The sequence below is a fragment of the Pristiophorus japonicus genome, chromosome 16 (assembly GCF_044704955.1).
Source record: "Pristiophorus japonicus isolate sPriJap1 chromosome 16, sPriJap1.hap1, whole genome shotgun sequence".
In the NCBI taxonomy this organism is placed as follows: domain Eukaryota; kingdom Metazoa; phylum Chordata; class Chondrichthyes; family Pristiophoridae; genus Pristiophorus; species Pristiophorus japonicus.
Genome location: NC_091992.1, coordinates 15,242,665 through 15,261,832, shown reverse-complemented (window position 1 = coordinate 15,261,832; position 19,168 = coordinate 15,242,665). Strand labels below are relative to the sequence as shown.

General features: G+C 47.9%; 1 protein-coding gene and 1 non-coding gene across 3 annotated transcripts in view; both read left to right on the top strand.

The window, feature by feature from the left end:
• Window positions 1-4,371: 4,371 nt before the first annotated feature.
• On the top strand, window positions 4,372-4,444 carry trnak-uuu (transfer RNA lysine (anticodon UUU)). The gene has a single exon. It is a non-coding gene; the product is annotated as a tRNA-Lys (tRNA).
• A 6,833-nt stretch (window positions 4,445-11,277) lies between these two features.
• Window positions 11,278-19,168, top strand: part of cluha (clustered mitochondria (cluA/CLU1) homolog a) — a 103,869-nt gene continuing 95,978 nt past the window's right edge. For both annotated transcript variants that reach the window (XM_070857032.1, XM_070857031.1), the window contains exon 1: window positions 11,278-11,521. In XM_070857032.1, the coding sequence (XP_070713133.1) occupies window positions 11,428-11,521 (94 nt within the window). In that variant the 5' untranslated portion in view covers window positions 11,278-11,427. The remainder of the gene's footprint in view (window positions 11,522-19,168) is intronic.

Sequence of the window (19,168 nt, the reverse complement as noted above, 5' to 3'; positions counted from 1 at the left end):
TACAACAAGCTAACGTTGCGGGGAAGTTGCAACCTGTCGCCTATGCTTCCAGGAGCTTGTCTAAGGCTGAGAGGGCCGACAGCATGATTGAGAAAGAGGCATTAGCCTGTGTGTTCGGGGTAAAGAAAATGCATCAGTACCTGTTTGGCCTCAAATTGGAGCTGGAAACCGATCACAAGCCCCTCACATCCCTGTTCGCTGAATAAATATTAATGCCTCAGCCCGCATACAAAGGTGGGCACTCGCGCTGTCAGCGTATAACTATACCATCTGCCACAGGCCAGGCACCGAGAACTGTGCTGATGCTCTCAGTCAGCTACCATTGCCCACCACAGGGGTGGAAAAAGCGCAACCTGCAAACTTGTTGATGGTGGCGCAGCCCGCAGGCTTGTTGATGGTCATGGAAGCATTTGAAAATGATAAATCACCTGTCACGGCCTGCCAGATTAGGACTTGAACCAGCCAAGATCCTCTGCGTTCCCTAGTAAAAAACTGTGTACTGCATGGGAGCTGGGCCAGCATCCCCGTTGAAATGCAAGAGCCAATCAAGCCGTTCCAGCGGCGAAAGGACGAGCTGTCCATTCAGGCAGACTGTCTGTTGTGGGGTGACCGCGTAGTGCTACCAAAAAAGGGCAGGGAGACGTTCATCTCGGATCTCCACAGCACACACCCGGGTATAGTAATGATGAAAGCAATAACCAGATCCCACGTGTGATGGCCCGGTATCGACTCTGACTTAGAATCCTGTGTACAGCAATGAAGTGTATGTGCTCAATTGAGCAACACGCCCAGAGAGGCACCAGTAAGTTTGTGGTCCTGGCCCTCCAGACCATGGTCGAGGATCCATGTCGACTCTGCGGGCCCGTTTCTCGGTAAAATGTTCCTGGTGGTGGTGAATGCTTTTTCAAAATGGATTGAATGTGAAATAATGTCGGGAAGCACCGCCACCGCCACCATTGAAAGCCTGAGGACCATGTTTGCCACCCACGGCCTGCCTGACATACTGGTCAGTGACAGCGGGCCTTGCTTCACCAGTGCCAAATTTAAAGAATTCATGACCCGCAATGGGATCAAACATGTCACCTCGGCCCCGTTTAAACCAGCCTCCAATGGGCAAGCAGAGCGGGCAGTACAAACAATCAAACAGAGCCTCAAACGAGTCAAAAGAAAGCTCACTCCAAACCCGCCTGTCCCGAGTACTGCTGAGCTATTGCACGAGACCCCACTCGCTCACAGGGGTGCCCCCGGCTGAGCTACTCATGAAAAGGACACTTAAAACCAGACTCTCGCTAGTTCACCCCAACCTGCATGATCAGGTAGAGAGCAGGCGGCAGCAACAAAATGTAAACGATGGTCGCGCCACTGTGTCACGGGAAATTGATCTGAATGACCCTGTGTATGTGCTAAACTATGTACATGGTCCCAAGTGGATCGCGGGCACAGTGATAGCTAAAGAAGGATGTTTGTAATCAAACTAGACAATGGACAAATTTGCAGAAAGCACCTGGACCAAACGAGGCTGCGGTTCACAGACTGCCCTGAACAACCCACAGCAGACACCACCTTTTTCGAGCCCAACACACCCAAAGGATCAACGACACCACGCCAGACCAGGAAATCGAACCCATCACGCCCAACAGCCAGCAAGACCAGGCTCACCTAGCAGCCCTGCAGGGCCAACAACATGCCAGCCCAGCGAGGGCACAGCCAACACACCAGAACAGACATTTGTACCGAGGCTGTCCACCAGGGAAAGAAAGGCTCCTGACTGCCTCACCTTGTAAACAGTTTTCACTTTGACTTTGCAGGGGGAGTGATGTTGTGTATCTGTAAAGCATGCACTCCCATGTTCCGCCACCAGGGACATCATCCCCTGAAGTCCCAAGGGATCCCAGCATCCCTTGGGAGCACTGTATATAAGCCAGCCCCTAAGGCCTGTTCCTCACTCTGGAGTGTCTTATTAAAGACTGAGGTCACTGTTACTTTAACCTCCTTGTGTGCAGCCTCATCTGTGTTAGGAACACAATAGAGTCCTTGGGGCTGCCTCAAAAATGGGCCGCACGAATTTGGCCGTGGGACCAATACCTGCTCAGGCTGGCCGCAGTCTATCCCACTGCTACATTGGTTTCTTTTGCATCCATTTTAGGCCTGGAAAATGGGTGCAACGCACATCAATTCCTACCCTGTAGCTGTGAGAATGTTCAAATGCAAGGGTTAACGAGAAATCATTTTGTTCAAGTGAGGCAAAATAACCCACTGATGTAGGGAAGCATAGCTTATTTATTAATCTGCATTGATATGTGACAAGTTGTACTGATTGAATTAAATAACTGTCATTCTGTATGATCACTTGCTGTGCAATAATGCAGCTTAATGATTTGCATCTTACCATGTGTGCTCTCAGTCTGCATTCTTTTTTTTAATTAGTTCCTCGGATGTGAGTATCGTTGGCAAGGCCAGCATTTATTGCCCATTCCTAATTGCTCTCGAGAAGGTGGTGGTGAGCCACCTTCTTGAATTGCTGCAGTCCGTGTGGTGAAGGTGCTCCCACAGTGCTGTTAAGGAGGGAGTTCCAGGATTTTGACCCAGCGACGATGAAGGAATGGCGATATATTTCCAAGTCAGGATGGAGTGGAAATTGGAGGTGATGGTGTTGTCAATGGATGGTATTCAACTAGATTAAAGAAACACATGAGGGAAAGAGTGAAAGTCTTGATATCCAGAGGGGCCGCACTGTTACGCTGTCATATAGATGTTGGGCAGTATGGCACGCCCCTAAATGATGCTCATACCACTTACAGGAGTGACGAACAGCACTTCTCACAAGAGCATATCTAAGGCAAGACTCCAAATTCATAACGCTTCATTCTATGGTGCAGAAGAAAATGGACTTTAATATATACATATAAAAAACACACTTTCGATGGGTGCTTACTGTAGTGTCCTTAGATGCTCTAGTAATAATTCCACGAGGCAGTCTGTTCTACTTGAACTGTAGTGACCTTAATCCTTTATTAGTTAACTCCAGAGTGAGGATCACACCTGGTGGCCTGCCTTTTATACTAGGCCAGGCACACCTGTACAGGTAACCTACGAGTCTCCCACTGCTGTGCCCTCTGGTGGCACACCCTGTGATAGTACCAACAGTAGCCATGTAGGATACATGACATCACTCCCCCCTGAGCCCTCATTGCAATTCGCCCCTGCATTGACTGTGCTCTGGACTTAGCTCTATGTGGGCTCTGTCTGGTTGACCCTTGGCGGGTCACTTCAACCTTGGGTGAGTAGTTGTGCAGTAGCGTGCTGGTGGTTGCTGTTTGTGTGTGTGTTTCTGACCACTCCATTCTACCCCCCCCCCCACCCCCCTCCATATCGATGTGGCGGAGGGTCCTAACATTCGTGTACATTCAAGTTCAGGTAAGTGGATTTTGCATTTTTATTTTTGTTTTTGTGTGGTTCGACAAGTACATTAGATGCCTTATCAATGCAGTGACCAGTGTGTGAGGACAAGCAAGTTCCAGAGCTGCTGGGTTGTGTCCCTGCAGTCCAGTATCGGCTCAGTGCCCGGCGCTGGCAGTGGGAACCCGGTTGGCTCATGTAGCCTGCTCTCGGGGCTGTTGCCATGGTCCCAAGCGTCGGGCTGGTTCACAGATGTCTGTGACCTCATAGAACATAAGAACATAAGAATTAGGAACAGGAGTAGGCCATCTAGCCCCTCGAGCCTGCTCCGCCACTCAACAAGATCATGGCTGATCTGGCCTTGGACTCAGCTCCACTTACCCGCCTGCTCCCCGTAACCCTTAATTCCCTTATTGGTTAAAAATCTATCTATCTGTGATTTGAATACATTCAATGAGCTAGCCTCGACTGCTTCCCTGGGCAGAGAATTCCACAGATTCACAACCCTCTGGGAGAAGAAATTCCTTCTCAACTCAGTTTTAAATTGGCTCCCCCGTATTTTGAGGCTGTGCCCCTAGTTCTAGTCTCCCCGACCAGTGGAAACAACCTCTCTGCCTCTATCTTGTCCATCCCTTTCATGATTTTAAATGTTTCTATAAGATCACTCCTCATCCTTCTGAACTCCAACGAGTAAAGACGCAGTCTACTCAATCTATCATCATAAGGTAATCCCCTCATCTCCGGTATCAGCCTAGTGAATCGTCTCTGTACCCCCTCCAAAGCTAGTATATCCTTCCTTAAGTAAGGTGACCAAAACTGCACGCAGTACTCCAGGTGCGGCCTCACCAATACCCTGTACAGTTGCAGCAGGACCTCCCTGCTTTTGTACTCCATCCCTCTCGCAATGAAGGCCAACATTCCATTCGCCTTCCTGATTACCTGCTGCACCTGCAACTAACTTTTTGGGATTCAGCCTGGATAGCTCAGTCGGTAGAGCATCAGACTTTTAATCTGAGGGTCCAGGGTTCAAGTCCCTGTTCGGGTGTTCTGTTTAAAAGCACGACTTTTAGGTTGTCAGCCATGGCTCAGTGCATAGCACTTCCATCCTCTGAATCAGAAGGTTGTGGGTTCAAGTCCCACGCCAGCAACTTGAGCATATATTCTAGCCTGAAACTACAATGCTGTACTGAGGGTGTGCTGCACTGTTGGAGGTACTGTCTTTCAGATTAAACATTCAACCCTCTCAGGAGGGCCCATGGTGCTATTTCAGCCTACGGCCACACTAGTCTGAAAAAAAAAAAATGCCTGATCTCGGAAGCCAAGCAGAGTCAGGCCTGGTTCGTACTTGGATGGGAGACTGCCTGGGAATACCAGGTGCAGTAGTGTTGTCCAAAAAGAGTTTCATGCACAACCTTTCATTGCGCCCTGGGTCACAGCTGCTCCCTGAGGAGCTGTCATCTTGCAGTGCACAGGGAACTGCTGACGCGCTGGCCTGAGCATCGTTTGGTTTGGGATCCTGGCTGGTGCCCGTTTCCTCTGGGGGAACAGTAGCGGGTGACCCTACATCTAGGGGCATGGCTTTGGTGCAGTCTGCTCCTTCAGGCTCGTGGCAGTTGGTGCCATCGGTTGCCTGAGAGATGGATCTGACCCGGGGCATGGTATCGATACCGGTGCCATTGCCCTGCTGAGGTCGCTTGCTCCACAGCTCGTGTGTGTTGGCTGCTTGTGGCCACACTTCATGGTGCATGACTCTGGTCCCCAGGACGCAGGCTACAGCATTGGGTAGCTCGCTGGACCTGTGTGCACCCGATGGGTGTCTGCCCGCTGCATTGGCTGCGTGCAGTAGAAATCCTGCATCGCACAACTTTTCCTTACTTATGATGGACACTCTGTGGGTCCCATCGTGATCGCGCGACTTTTCCTCGCTGGTTGCATGTGCACAATACAGATTATCCGTTACACATTTTACATGATCAGTTTGTCTCTGACTTACAATTCTTATTAGATTGCTTGAGTGTGTGGAACTATCCCTTTAATTGTAATGGGTTGCAGGCCTCCTTTAAGAGAGCCTTGCTTGCTTTACCCCAATCCGCTTCTTCGTTTGATGCCACGTGTTGCTCCATCAGCGCTGTACCTCGTGGTCTGGCCGTGGCCATCTTTGTCTTCAGCGCATCACCTCGTGGTTTGGGCGCCATCTTTCCTTCATCCACGATGTCGACTGCGATGATCCTCTTCTCCCCAGGTTCTGCCTCCGCCATTGGGAAGTCGCCTCTAGATCCGATTTTCTTCTTCCGGAGTCCTGCCATTGGAGCCTGGAAGGTGCATTCGTGTCGTCTCAGCTGGATCAGCTCCACACAGTCGTGCTGAGCGGTCTGTGCCTCGGGTGCTGTGCTGATCTGCTCCCCAGTGCCGGGTCCACTCTCAGGTGAGGGCTTGCTTTGCCTCTGAGCACGGGGGACGTCGATCGCTGGAGGGATGAAATCTTCCCACTTCCAATGGTTCTTCTCCATCCATCTTCTGCCGAGCAGCGTTAGTCCATCACCTGCAACAATCCACAGAGGTAACTTGTGCACCGCACCATCATGGAGTACCTTTACATTCATACTACCAACGACTGGGATAATTTCATTGGTGTAAATGTGCAGCTTTGCCTGAACCAGGACCAACTCGGGTCGTTCAGCCGGATTGTCCCATAGCCTCTCAAAGGCTCCTTGATTCATCATTGACTGGCTCGCCCCTGTGTCCACTTCCATGAAGACTGGAGCTCCCTCTACCTCGACTTCCATCTTCAGCGGGGAACAGTGGGTGATGCAGGTAAACATGCTGTGTTCCTCCCCTTGGGACTGGGCTACCTCTCTGCCTATCGATTCATAATCCACGCTGGATTCATGGTCATCTGCAGACTCCTCATCGACACAGTGAGTCATATTTCTCTTACACATTCACTGGAGGTGGCCCTTTGTGCTGCAGCCTTTGCATACATAGTCTTTAAAGCGGCACTGGTGAGCCTTGTGATTCCCTCCGCAACGCCAGCATGGTGCTTCTCGATTAGCCCCCCTCGGCGGACTCTGAGTTAAGGGACTCGGGGGCCTGTTCTCTCTTCCCTGAGAGGGTTCGCGTTCTACAGTCCAGCCCCTGAACGGCGCCACTCTGTGCATAGTACCTGCTAGGTTTGAGTCCTGAGGGTGAGTCATCTGCCTAGAGCCGCAGGTCGAGGTCATGAATGCCTGGCTCACGGAGTGGCCTTCTGCAGTGTGACTGTGGTATCCGCTGACAGTAGCTTATGAAGAAGGCCCTCATGGCCAATTCCAATGACAAAAATGTCCCGCAGCGCTTCGTTGAGGTGTGTGCTGAACTCACATGGTGCCGCCAGTCTCCTGAGGTCTGCGGCGTATTTCGCGACTTCCTGGCCTTCGGGCCGTCGGTGGGTGTAGAACCGGTGCCTGGCTATGAGGATGCTCTCCTTGGGCTTGAGTTGCTCCTAGATCAGGGTTACGAGCTCCTTGTAAGGCTTGGTCGTTGTCTTCGCCGGTGCCAGCAAGTCCCTGACGAGGCTATAGACGTTGGGCCCACAACTGGTTAGCAGGATAGCGCGGCACTTATCAGCCAGTGCGGCCGGGTCGTCTCCTGTCAGGTCGTTTGCTGTGAAGAAATGTTCTCGCCTCTCCACAAAGGCGTCCCAATCATCACCATCGGCGAACTACTGCAATGTACCAAGGGTAGCCATTTCCGCGTGAAAGTTCGTAATCTCGTCGCCAATTGTAGTGTCCTTAGATGCTCGAGTAATGACTCCATGAGGCAGTCTGTTATACTTGAACTGTAGTGATCTTAGTCCTTTATTAGTTAACTCCAGAGTGAGGATCACACCTGGTGGCCTGCCTTTTATACTAGACCAGGCACACCTGTACAGGTAACCTACGAGTCTCCCACTGCTGTGCCCTCTGGTGGCACACCTTGTAATAGTACCAACAGTAGCCATGTAGGATACATGACACTTGCATTTAAGACATTCTGGCTCAGCCTGTTCAAAAACTGGGCTGTCTGTTTCAAAACCAGAGAAGTGGGAATACTCAGTACAGAAATGTACAATTACCTGATTACCAGGAGGTACAGCACCTTTACAATGAAACTGTCGACACTGTTCAATTTCCTCCAAGGTCATTGCCTGTGAGAATCAAAATATCAATGTCTCTGATGTGAGCCACCTCAGATTGAACAGATGAATTTAATGAAACTGAACGAGGACAGCTGCTCACTATAAGAGTGGGTTTTGCACTTTTGTAGACCATGTGGCATCTCTGCACAGTACAAAATCAATTAATATGCCATTTTTTCAGATGCTTGAGGTTTGTGGGGAATTGAAGCACAGCAGAGCTTCCTATCCTCCTAATAACTCCTCTCCCCTTTACAAAATCATTCATTTTAGGTGCGATATGATAGGTGTTTTTCCATCTGATATATCGCTACCTCACACTAGCTCATTTATATAGCTTATTACCCGAGTGGAACACTACATGTGTAACACAAAGTTAGCTAATGGAACGTAATGTTTCAGGCCAATATTTGAACGTGTAAGCTGCAGAACTACGATGCACTGGTATAAGCCAATAATGTTATCAGCAACCATTAGAAAAATTCACACATTACAGCACAACATCCTAATATTTTTAAACCGCCTGTAATGGTTTTTAATTCGTTTCTGGGATGTGGGCATCGCTGGCAAGAATAGCATTTATTGCCCATTCCTAATTTTGGTGGTGAGCCAGAGGTCACAGTCTCAGAATAAGGGGTCGGCCATTTAGGACTGAGATGAGGAGAAACTTCTTCACTCAGAGAGAGGATGGTGAATCCCTGGAATTCTCTGCCCCAGAGGGCTGTGGAGGATTAGTCTTTGAGCATATTCAAGACTGAGATCGATAGATTTTTGAATATTAAGGGAATCAAGGGATATGGGGATAGTGCAGGAAAGCGGAGTTGAGGTAGAAGATCAGCCATGATCTCATTGAATGTTGGAGCAGGCTCAAGGAGCTGAATGGCCTACTCCTGCTCCTAGTTCTTATGTTCTTATCAATATAGAAAATACTGAAATTATGAACTACTTAAAATAATTTTATTTCCGGAAAACAGTGTGCTTTTATAAGGACTGTCTCTTATGCCAAAGATGACTAGATCATCGGTAATGAGGGAGGGAGAGCTCCCACAAACAGCAATGGGATAATGACCAGATCATTTGTTTTTGTCATGTTGATTGAGGGATAAATATTGGCCAGGACACCGGGGATAACTCCCTTGCTCTTCCTCGAAATAGTGCCATGGGATCTTTTATGTCCGCCTGAGAGAAAACACAATGTCAGGTTCCACATGTACACTGATGACACCCACCTCTACCACACCACCACCTCTCTCGACCCCTTCACTGTCTCTGATTTGTCACGCTGCTTATCTGACATCCAGTCCTGGATGAGCAGAAATTTCCTCCAACTAAGTATTGGCAAGACCGAAGCCATTGTCTTTGGTCCCTGCCACAAACTCCATTCCCTAGCCACCGACTCCCTGTCCCTGGTCACTGGCTGAGACTAAACCAAATTGTTTGCAACCTTGGTGTCCTATTTGACCTCGAGATGTGCTTCCGACCACATATTCACTCCATCACCAAGATCGCCTACTTCCACCTCCATAGCATTGCCTGAGTCTATCCCTGACTCAGCTCATCTGCTGCTGAAGCCCTCATCCATGCACTTTTTTTACCTTTTAGATTTGACTATTCCAACACTCCCAGCCAGCCTTCCATCTTCCATAAACTTGAACTCATCCAAAACTCTGCTGCCCGTATCCTAACTCGCACCAAGTCTTGTTCACCCATCACCCTTGTGATTGCTGACCCACATTGGCTCCCGCTCTGGCAATGCCTCGAATTAAAACTTCTCATGCTTGTTTTCAAATCCCTCCATGGCCTCGCCCTTCCTTATCTCTATAGCTGCCTCCAGCCCTACAACCCTCCGAGATCTCTGCGCTCCTCCAATTCTGGCTTCTTTTACATCCCGATTTTTGGTGCTCCACCCTTAGTGGCCGTGCCTTCAGCTGCCTGGGCCCAAGCTCTGGAATTCCCTCTCTAAGTATCTCCGTCACTTTATCTCTCGCTCCTCCTTTAGAATGCTTCTTAAAGCCTACCTTTGTGACCAACCATATCTTCTTATGTCGCGTGGTGTTAAATTTTGTTTTATCATGCTCCTGCGAAGCGGCGTGGATATTTTACTGCATTAAAGGTGTTATATAAATGCAAGCTGCTGTTGATCAAAGGAATAGTCAGGCATCCTTTCACTGGGCTATTGCTTTTCATAAGTGCCCAAGCTTATCAAAGAAACAATATTCCTAATTTTGCATGAAAGTCCCAGAAGAAATGCCAGTTGATGAATGGATACGAGCGATAACCAATCACGGCATCATGGCAAACAATTCCAAGATGTTTGTGAAGTGAAAAATCCATCTACATTTTGGTTCACAAGCTTTAATTGCATTTCAATATTCAGCAAACAATTTTTTCCCCCAGATTTTTAATTGTCTTTGAGTGTTCAGTTCACGCTTCACCCAAAGTACCCTGCACATCCCTAGAATAATACAGCACAGGAGTCCTTTCGGCCCATCGGGGCTGTGCCGGCTCTTTGAAAAAGCTATCCAATTAGTTCTATTCTCCTGCTCTTTCCCCACAGTCCTGCAAATGATTTTTTTCAAGTATATCTCTCATTACCTTTTTTCAAGTTACCTGTCTTATGATGATAAATTAAGTTGTTTATACTCTATATACTTCGTAAGTACACATTTGGTGGCTGAGAATTATATAAAAATGTGAAAGGGGGAAGAGACCATCACAAGGTTTCATTATGGCACTGTCTCGGATTACAACAGTAAAAACTCTTGCGCTAAATATATTCTTTGGTGAGTTATTGTACAAGCTGCTCTTACATTCTGGAAAAAAATCCCAAAATTTCTATAATCAACGTTTGAAAATAATAGTCTATTGACCTCTAATATAGTCAGAAGATATAAAGATAAAAAAACTTTATATAAGCCGGTTTTTTCTATGTTAATTGGAACTATATCAATGCAAGCTGTTGTATATTATGCAACTTGGTGTTACAAAACTTTTTGGTTTTGAAAAATGTGACCAAAACGTTTTTAAAAAAAGGAAAGACTTGCGTTTATATGGTGCCTATCACGACCACTGGACATCCCAAAGCGCTTTACCAACGTACTTCATCAGCTGTAAAGCGCTTTGAGACTTCCAGTAGTCGTGAAAGGTGCTATATAAATGCAAGTCTTTCTTTTACAGTGATTGAAGTACTTTGTTTTAAGTGTAGTCACTGTTGTAATGTAGGAAACAAGGCAGCCAACTTGCGCACAGCAAGCTCCCACAAACAGCAATGTGATAATGAGCAGATAATCTGTTTTTGTTATGTTGATTGAGGGGATAAATATTGGCCAGGACACCGGGGATAACTCCCCTGCTCTTGGGATCTTTCCCGTCCAGCTCAGAGTGCAGATGGGGCCTCGGTTTAACGTCTCATCATTCGCTCCACGAAAGTGTGCACTGGGAGGAAGGCGAGATCCGCTCAGCTCGCGGGGAGAAAGAGAGAATCTGTTTAATTCCGCGGGGGGGAGGAATGCGCTCAGAAGATGTGGAGAGGGGGGGGGTGGCAATCGGTGTCGGGACGGAGCAGGCGGTGAGGCTGGGCCAAGCGTCGAGCTTGCCGTTTCGAGATAAAGCAAAAAGGAGATTGAGGCGCCTTCGCCGGCTTTTGGGCGCGTCTCGCCAGCCGTACCGCAGGCGGCCGCCTCCCCCTCACAGGGGTCGGAGGTTGGGGAGGAAGGTTAGGGGGGGGGAATCGCACCACGTGTGTCAGCAGCAGAGCCGGCTCTGTCCTTCCGTCCGCCGCGTGTGGCAGTCAGCACCGGGCTTTATTTTTACATTATTATTACCTCAAAGCTCGTTCCCCGGTTTTGCAAGGCGCAGGGTTGGGGGCGAAAGACATGGTGAGCAAAACGGACGAAACCTCCCCGGTGGCCGCCGCCAGAGAAGGGCAGGAGATGAAGGATGACCCGAAGAAGGAGGCGTGTGAGTGTGGTGAGTAAAGGTCAGAGTCAACCGGGGAGAGGGAGTGAGTGAGAATGGAGAAAGGAGAAGGGAGTGAGAATGAAGAGGGGGAGAGAGAGAGAGAGAGAGAGCTGTGTCAGTGAGACACTCAACATGGCCAGTAAAGGGAAACATTGAATCAAACCCCCATCCACAGAGACGTTTCAATTCATATTTGCACACGATTCATGCTTGCAGAAGATTTTAAATCGTTTTTCTTTTAAGTCAGAGTAACCCTGTAGGTCAACACCTGAGATTTGAATGTTTTAAACCAGAGAGTGGTCTGCAGTCTAGGTCAATGCTTGAGATTTTAAATTATTTTCTTAAAAGAAAAGTAGCCCTGAGGTCCGGGTCAATACTTGACATTTTTAACAAAAAAGAGTGACTAGTTCGTTTTTAAAATACGTGTCAGGTCAACGTTTGAGGGGGGAAAGTCAGGGGCTGAAATGCAGTGAATTGAGGATTGAATTCTCTTCCTTTCTTGCCCGTGGGAGGGGGTGCGCTGCGCCGCGCCGCTCGCTGCCGGTGTCGGGAGCTGGATACAATGTTGCGGCTCGGGGCCACATTGTATCCACGCGGCGGCGGCGGCGCCTCTGATCCTCACACATTGTATCCATGTCACTTGTAGCCAAGTGGCGGCAGTGGGCCGCTGGCCATTTAAACACAGACTCAGCAATTGGGGATCTCTCTCTCTCTCTCCCACCCTACACCCCCTCCCCCCTTAAAATGGCACAGCACCCTGTCTCTTCCTCCCCCGGGGGGTGGGCCGGCGGGCTGTGTCCCCAGTCTCCAGAGGGTGGGCTGTGCTGTGTCCCCCTTTCCCCAGCTCCTTCTCCCCTCGCCTCCCTCAGCCCGGCGCCTGAAGGTCACCTTTACTGTTGCTGGGAGAGCGGCCGCGGCCTGCCCTCCTTGTATTGCCTGCACTGGGCCCGGCCGCGTCCCCCGGGATCGCGTCGAGCTGCACCCCGACAACCCTCCGCCCCAAGCCTAAGGGAGTGTGAGGGGAGACAGCCCCCCGATTTAGGGGGTTTTCACCTCTTTTTCTCTCTCTCTCTCCCTTCCCCCCCCCCCCTAGGGTAACCCCGGAAGTGAATACCGGCTCCTTCACAACCAGGGCTGGTTGTTGTGGCGGGTCATGTGATGGGGGGGCGGGGATAATGTTCTATCTCCCAGTGACCATGGCTGCTTCTCTCCCCATTGATTCCCTCTCCACAAGGATGTGGCTCCACAGACACTGTCCTCTACACCTTGCCCTTTATGTATGATGTATGATGGAGGGTGGCGAGCAGAGTTTGGCTTGTGGTGGTAGGGGGGCTCTTGTCACGGTTTGGTTAGTTGCCCCCACCTTGCGACGGTTTGGATACGTTTACCGTCCCCCGCACGAAGGTTTGTTTCGGTCCCCGTACCCCCCTTTCCTTGCGAAGGTTGGTTAGTTGCTCCCACTTGCGAAGGTTTGGTTTGGGGGTCCTGTCTTTTACTGGACAGTGACACTAAATGCCACCACCTTAATCTGGTGACAAAATCAGCACATCTATGATCGTGAAAAAGCATGTTTGCAATAGGTAATATAAAAATAATTGACCAAATGTAGGTGTCCTTTCACTGGATTCGCTCCAGGCCCTTGAAGGATGTGCAATTGCATGAGTTGCACAGTCTGAATGCTACCCCCGGTGGTGAGGCCTAGCTTTTCTCATTGTAGCTCTGCCAGGCCTCCTTGTAGGCCAGCTCCTGGGCATGGCCAAGGGGGCCATCAGCCGGTCCAGGCAGCGGGCGGTCGAGGGGGTCGTTCAGCCCGCTTGCCTGCTTCTCTTCCATGGTTACATCCGAGCCAGGGTGTCCCTGGAGATGGAGCATGCTCACAGCCTTCCGCGAGAGGTGGGCACCGAAGGGACTGGAGTGCATCATCACCCCCGGCAACCAAAGTTTAATTTGTTTAAGTTTGTTGGTTTTAGTGCCCCTCCCCCCCCTTTAGCCAGGGGGCACTTGTATAATTTGTGTTTTGGTGCCCTCAGGAAAAAAAAACAAGGGGGCACTTAAAGCTTTTGGAGTGTGCCTCCCCCTTTAATCAGAGAGCACTTGATTACTGATTACAACAAAAATGGTTGTAGCTCTGCCAGTAACCCATTAAAATGCCTGTATTTCCAGCAATACAATCAGAAAACCTAGGCTTGACTGCTGACTCTGGGGTGGGCAGAGCATAGTTGCTGAGACCCAATCACATCCTCACCGCTTTTCCAGCAGAGGACCCTGGACATGAATCGAGCGGGGGAGCGAGCCCTGGATGAATTCAGCATGTTCCCAGCTCATGCACACTGAGATTGGTTGTAACACCCCTAACCTGTATCAGTGATCAGTTTAATAGAAAAGTGAAATTCCATGTCCCGTCTCTGCTTGATATCTATTGCTGGGTTATAATTGGCTGTAAGATGGCATATTGCCTCCAGGGCCTGTATTGAAAGCATCTGGTGCTTAAACCTTCCGAATGGTGATTTGCCACCTTGTAGCTTTGAAATGGCAATTGGAGGTACAGTACTCAACTTTGTGTAATATAACATAAGAACATAAGAAATAGGAGCAGGAGTGGGCCATTTGGCGCCTCGAGCCTGCTCCGCCATTTAATAGATCATGGCTGATCTGATCTTGGGCTCAGCTCCACTTCCCTGCCCGCTCCCCATAACCCTTCACTCCCTTATTGTTCAAAAATGTGTCTGTATCTCCACCTGAAATATATTCAATGACCTAGCCTCTACTGCTGTCTGGGGCAGAGAATTCCAAAGATTCACGACCCTCTGAGAGAAAAAATTCCTCCTCATCTCCGTTTTAAATGGGCGACCTCTTATTCTGAAACTGTGTTCCCTAGTACTAGATTCCCCCACGAGTGGAAACATCCTCTCTGCATCTACCTAGTCGAGCCTCCTCAGTACCTTATATGTTTCAATAAGATCACCTCTCATATGTGAGGTTGTTTTGTACCCAGTGTATGGGTGGAAATATCCACCTTTTTATTGAAAGTGTGATGCCCATGTCTGTAGTTCTGAAAGCATTTATTGATGCCTTTGTGCCCCAGGCATCACCAGAAATGTTGCTTCTCTCATACTTCTTTTGCAACTCTCTTCCACCAGCAAGCTAGGCTGTCATGTGAAAACATGGTGGATGAGACCTTGAGTATAAAGCAGATACCTGGTCCTTTCATGTTGATGACTGGCCGAGTGTGGTACAGATCATAGCTTTCTTGCAAACTGATCACATCACAAGTATGTTCCAGCGATGGCGTCTTGTAACATTTCTTACAATTATTTTTGACAAGAGGTGGTGTGACATGTTTTGAGGCGTGGCTGTTTTTTTTAGTCCGACTCTATCATTGTGGGCTGCTTTGCTTTGCTTGCCCAGATTCTTCATGCTGCATTCTGACTACTTCCTGAGGCAGTAGTTAGTTTCATTCCAGACATTGCTTTATCTTGGTGACTCCCGAATTCACTGCGTGAGTTGAGATAAATCAAAATTGCATTGCTCATTATTAAAACTAATTTAAGAAATAGTTATAATCAAGCCCATCTCTCAGTAAAACTGTTGTATCTGAACCATGGTTCATTGGAAGGTTTAAAGCCCCCTGGTATTAACAGGAATAGCTTGTAGACATGGCAGTATGCCCTGCCCACCCCAGAGTGCTCTGTAGGTAAAGGCACTGTATAAAGGTCCCAAGTTCAATCTCCTGGAGTGCTGAGTTAGCTGATCTTAGCTGGAGCATCTGTACTTGGTTTCTAGCCTCAATTTTAACCTCATTTCCTAGGCGAGACTAGATACCTGATTTACACACCGCCCGTTTGTACATCTCATTGAAGTCAGCCGTGGGTGTCAACTGTAGCTTAGTGGGTAGCACTCTCGCCTCTGAGTCAGAAGGTTGTCGGTTCAAGTCCCACTCCAGAGACTGGAGCACAAAAATCTAGGCTGACACTCCAGTGCAGTGCTGAGGGAGTGCTGCACTGTTAGAGGTGCAGTCTTTCGGATGAGTTGTTAAACTGAGGCCCCATCTGCTCTCTCTGGTGGACTTAAAGATCCCATAGCACTATATCGAAGAAGAGCAGGGGTGTTCTCCCATGGTGTCCTGGCCAATATTTATCTCTCAATCAACATCACAAAAACAGATTATCTGGTCATCATCACATTGCTGTTTGTGGGAGCTTGCTATGTGCAGATTGGCTGCCGCGTTTCCCACATTACACTTCGGCTGTAAAGCGCTTTGGGATGTCCTTAGGTCGTGAAAGGCGCTATATAAATACAAGTCTGTCTTTTTCTTTTGACGTCAAAGGAGCATAAAATCAGGTGGGTTGTAAATCGTGTGCCCAACCCAAACCTGCCCTCGCTCTCAACAGGCAGGTTGGGTTAGAATCAGTGGAATGCAAAATAAGTTGGTGTTCCTCTTCCTAGTCACTATTCAGGGACCTTGGCTGAAGTGTGTGCATGTGTAGATTTGGAATTAGGACATGATTGGGTGTGGCTGTGATGTTTGCCACAGTCAAGTAGCATTCTTGTAGTCACTGTCTTGATTCACCCTTGAATAATGGCCTCTTGAGCATTGGAGGCCTCGGGCACTGTCTTAAGGAGAAGAGATGAATGTTTGGAGGTGTGGAGAAGAGAACGTAACTAAATGGTGTTTGGGACATCGACCGAGCTTTTAAAGTCTAATTTAATATATCCTTGGTTTCTATTAGCAGTTGAAAATGCGTTCCAATCTGGTTTATATTCTGTACGCTGCACTGCTCAGTGAGGATCAACCTCGATTTTTCCTGCCTGTTGCTGCTTCTCTCATGGTTCATCCTGATATTTCCCAAAGGCTGGTATCTCGTTACCTACACATACAAAGTGTTGCATTTTGTAGAGTCCCGCTGGATCAGAAGTTTGCTGCCCCTTTCTCTTTTCTCCCCCCGCCCCCCCCCCCGGTTTGTGCTGAGTCAGCCGAGGCAATGTGGTTGGTCATAGCACTCTTGGGCTTGGAGAGCAGGAAAAATCAGCTGTGGGGTTCTGCACTCCGTCACAGGATCCAGAAATCGAGTAGGTGAATATTGGGTTATGTTGATGCACTATGTCACAGGACCTAGAATTCAATTCACAAAGAAAGCCTTCATTTAAAAAAAATTAAACAAGGTAGCAGACAACCTAATTTATTTTTGGTAAGTGGCCAACATTACACCCTTAACCAGCAGCTCCAGAAAATAGACCAACTGGCCATTCATCTCATTGCTGTATGTGGAAGATTGTCATTGTGCAAAATGGCTGCTGCCTTTGCCTTCTCACGTGATTGTATTTAAAGTATGAAGCATTGTTGTATTTCAATTCTACATGAAGCGCTTTGGGCCATTTCTGAGATATGGCAAAGCACTATATAAATACAAGTTAAAGTGTAGTTTAGACTGGAAGGACAGTAAGAGTGGAAAACACAGGAAAAGTAGATCTACTAAATAAGTCTAATTCAATGACTTGTAAATAAATTTATATTGACCTGCATCTGTGTTTTTCTGCGCATCTGGAAGATGTATTATTGAATGTAGACACATGTGTTTATCAATGAGATGACTAATCCATCATATGATCATCCAAGCATTGTATGCTGACTTATTTGCCAGTAACAAAGTTACAAATTATATCTTGATAATTGCAAAATAATGACTGCTAGTTTGAGAGTCGATCGATGGGGGCATCTTCGTACTTCATTGACACAGAGCATCTGGGCCGCCTGCTTTTGTTGGGATGCTCGGAATAGACACACTAAACGCTTAAAAACTGCAGTCGTCACCTTGGCCAGTGGCTTGAGTGGATAAATGCACTGCTTGTTGTGGTAGTGAGCCATACGGACCAGAAAGGCCCCAGCCCAATCTTGGGCCTATGCTGAGCAATTCGATCATGGTTTCCCTCACTGCCGCATGGCTGGTTGGTGGGTGCTTACCTGTGGATGCCATTGTTGAATCGCCTAAATGTAGATTCTTGCTCTCCAGGCTCATCTATGGAGAGTGACCACTTCACTGGATTCACCAGAAGGCTGTATTCACCTGTGGAACTGAACCCCAGTCATCAACAACAATAACTTGCATTTGTATAGTGCCTTTAATGTAGTAAAATATCCCAAAGCACTTCACAGGAGCGTTATCAACAAAATTTGACACCTACTACAACAACAACAACAACTTGTATTTATATAGCACCTTTAACTTAGTGACATGTCCCAAGGCGCTTCACAGGAGTATTGAGATTTTTTTTAAAGCCTCATTATAAGGAGATATTAGGGCAAGTGACCAAAAGCTTCATCAAAGAAGTAGGTTTTAAGGAGCGTGTGAAAGGAGGAGCGAGGCGGAGAGGTTTAGGGAAGGAATTCCAGAGATTGGTGGCCTTGTCTTCAGCTGCCGAGGCCCCAATGGTGGAGCGATTTAAAATTGGGGATGTACAAGAGGCCAGAATTGGAGGAGCGCAGAGATCTCGGAAGGGTTGCCGAGCTGGAGGAGGTTGCAGAGGCCATGGAGGGATTTGTGAACAAGGATGAGCATGTTAAAATTGAGGCATTGCCAGACCAGGAGCCAATGTAGGTCAGCGAGCACAGGGGTGAAGGGTGCACGGGACTTGGATACGAGCAGTTGAGCTTTGGATGAGCTCAAGTTTATATAGGATGGGAAACCGGGCTGGAGAGCGTTAGAATAGTCAAGCCTAGAGGTAACAAGGCGTGCACCTTCAGGAGGGCTGGGGAGAATACATTTGAGTTTTTGGGAACAGGAAATAATGATCATGTCCAAGAAGCCCATCACTTTCTCAAAAATCAACCTGTGAATCTGTGTTTTTGCAATATTCCTCAATCCTCTCTCTCTCTCTCTCTCTCTCTCTCTCTCTCTCTCTCTCTCTCTCTCTCTCTCTCTCTCTCTCTCTCTCCCCTCCCCCCTTCCCCCAGAAACCTGTCCAATTAGTTCTCAAGTCCAGTTTATTGACCATCTTTGGTAACTTATTCTACAACTTTCCTCTCTGTTGACGGAAAATGTTCTGCCAGACTTCCCTTCGTGCTAATTTTTAATTTGTGCTCTTAAATGTGGTAGACAGTTTGCCTGAATCAAGCTTTGTGAATTCCCTCTAATAATCTTAGAACATAAGAAATAGGAGCAGGCCATACAGCCCTCGAGCCATTCAATAAGATCATGACTTAAATGAGATAACATCAAATTCTTTTCTTTTCCAAGGCATCAGGCTGCGGAAGCCGAGTTTTTCATCATAACTTACATTTGTGATGACCTTGAATCATCGTTGCTGCGTCTGTACCTGTTCAAGGGCAATCATGTCAGGTGACCAGAATTGCACACAGGTCTGATCAACAATGTAACAGCCTCTTTCGATTTGTACCCTGTCGCTCTGCAAATACAATCCAGTACTTCATTTACAACAAATAAAACCTTCTCCGCAATAATATATTAGTGATCACTAGGTTGAACAATATCTATTCCGTATAGTTATCACTCCCAGACATCCATTATTATATTTATATTAAATTAGGTTGTATGTCACGGTGTGCATAAAATTATGAGGGGTCTAGATAGAGTGGGTAGGAAGGGCCTATTTCCCTTTGCAGAGCGGTCAGTAACCAGGGGACATAGATTTAAAGTA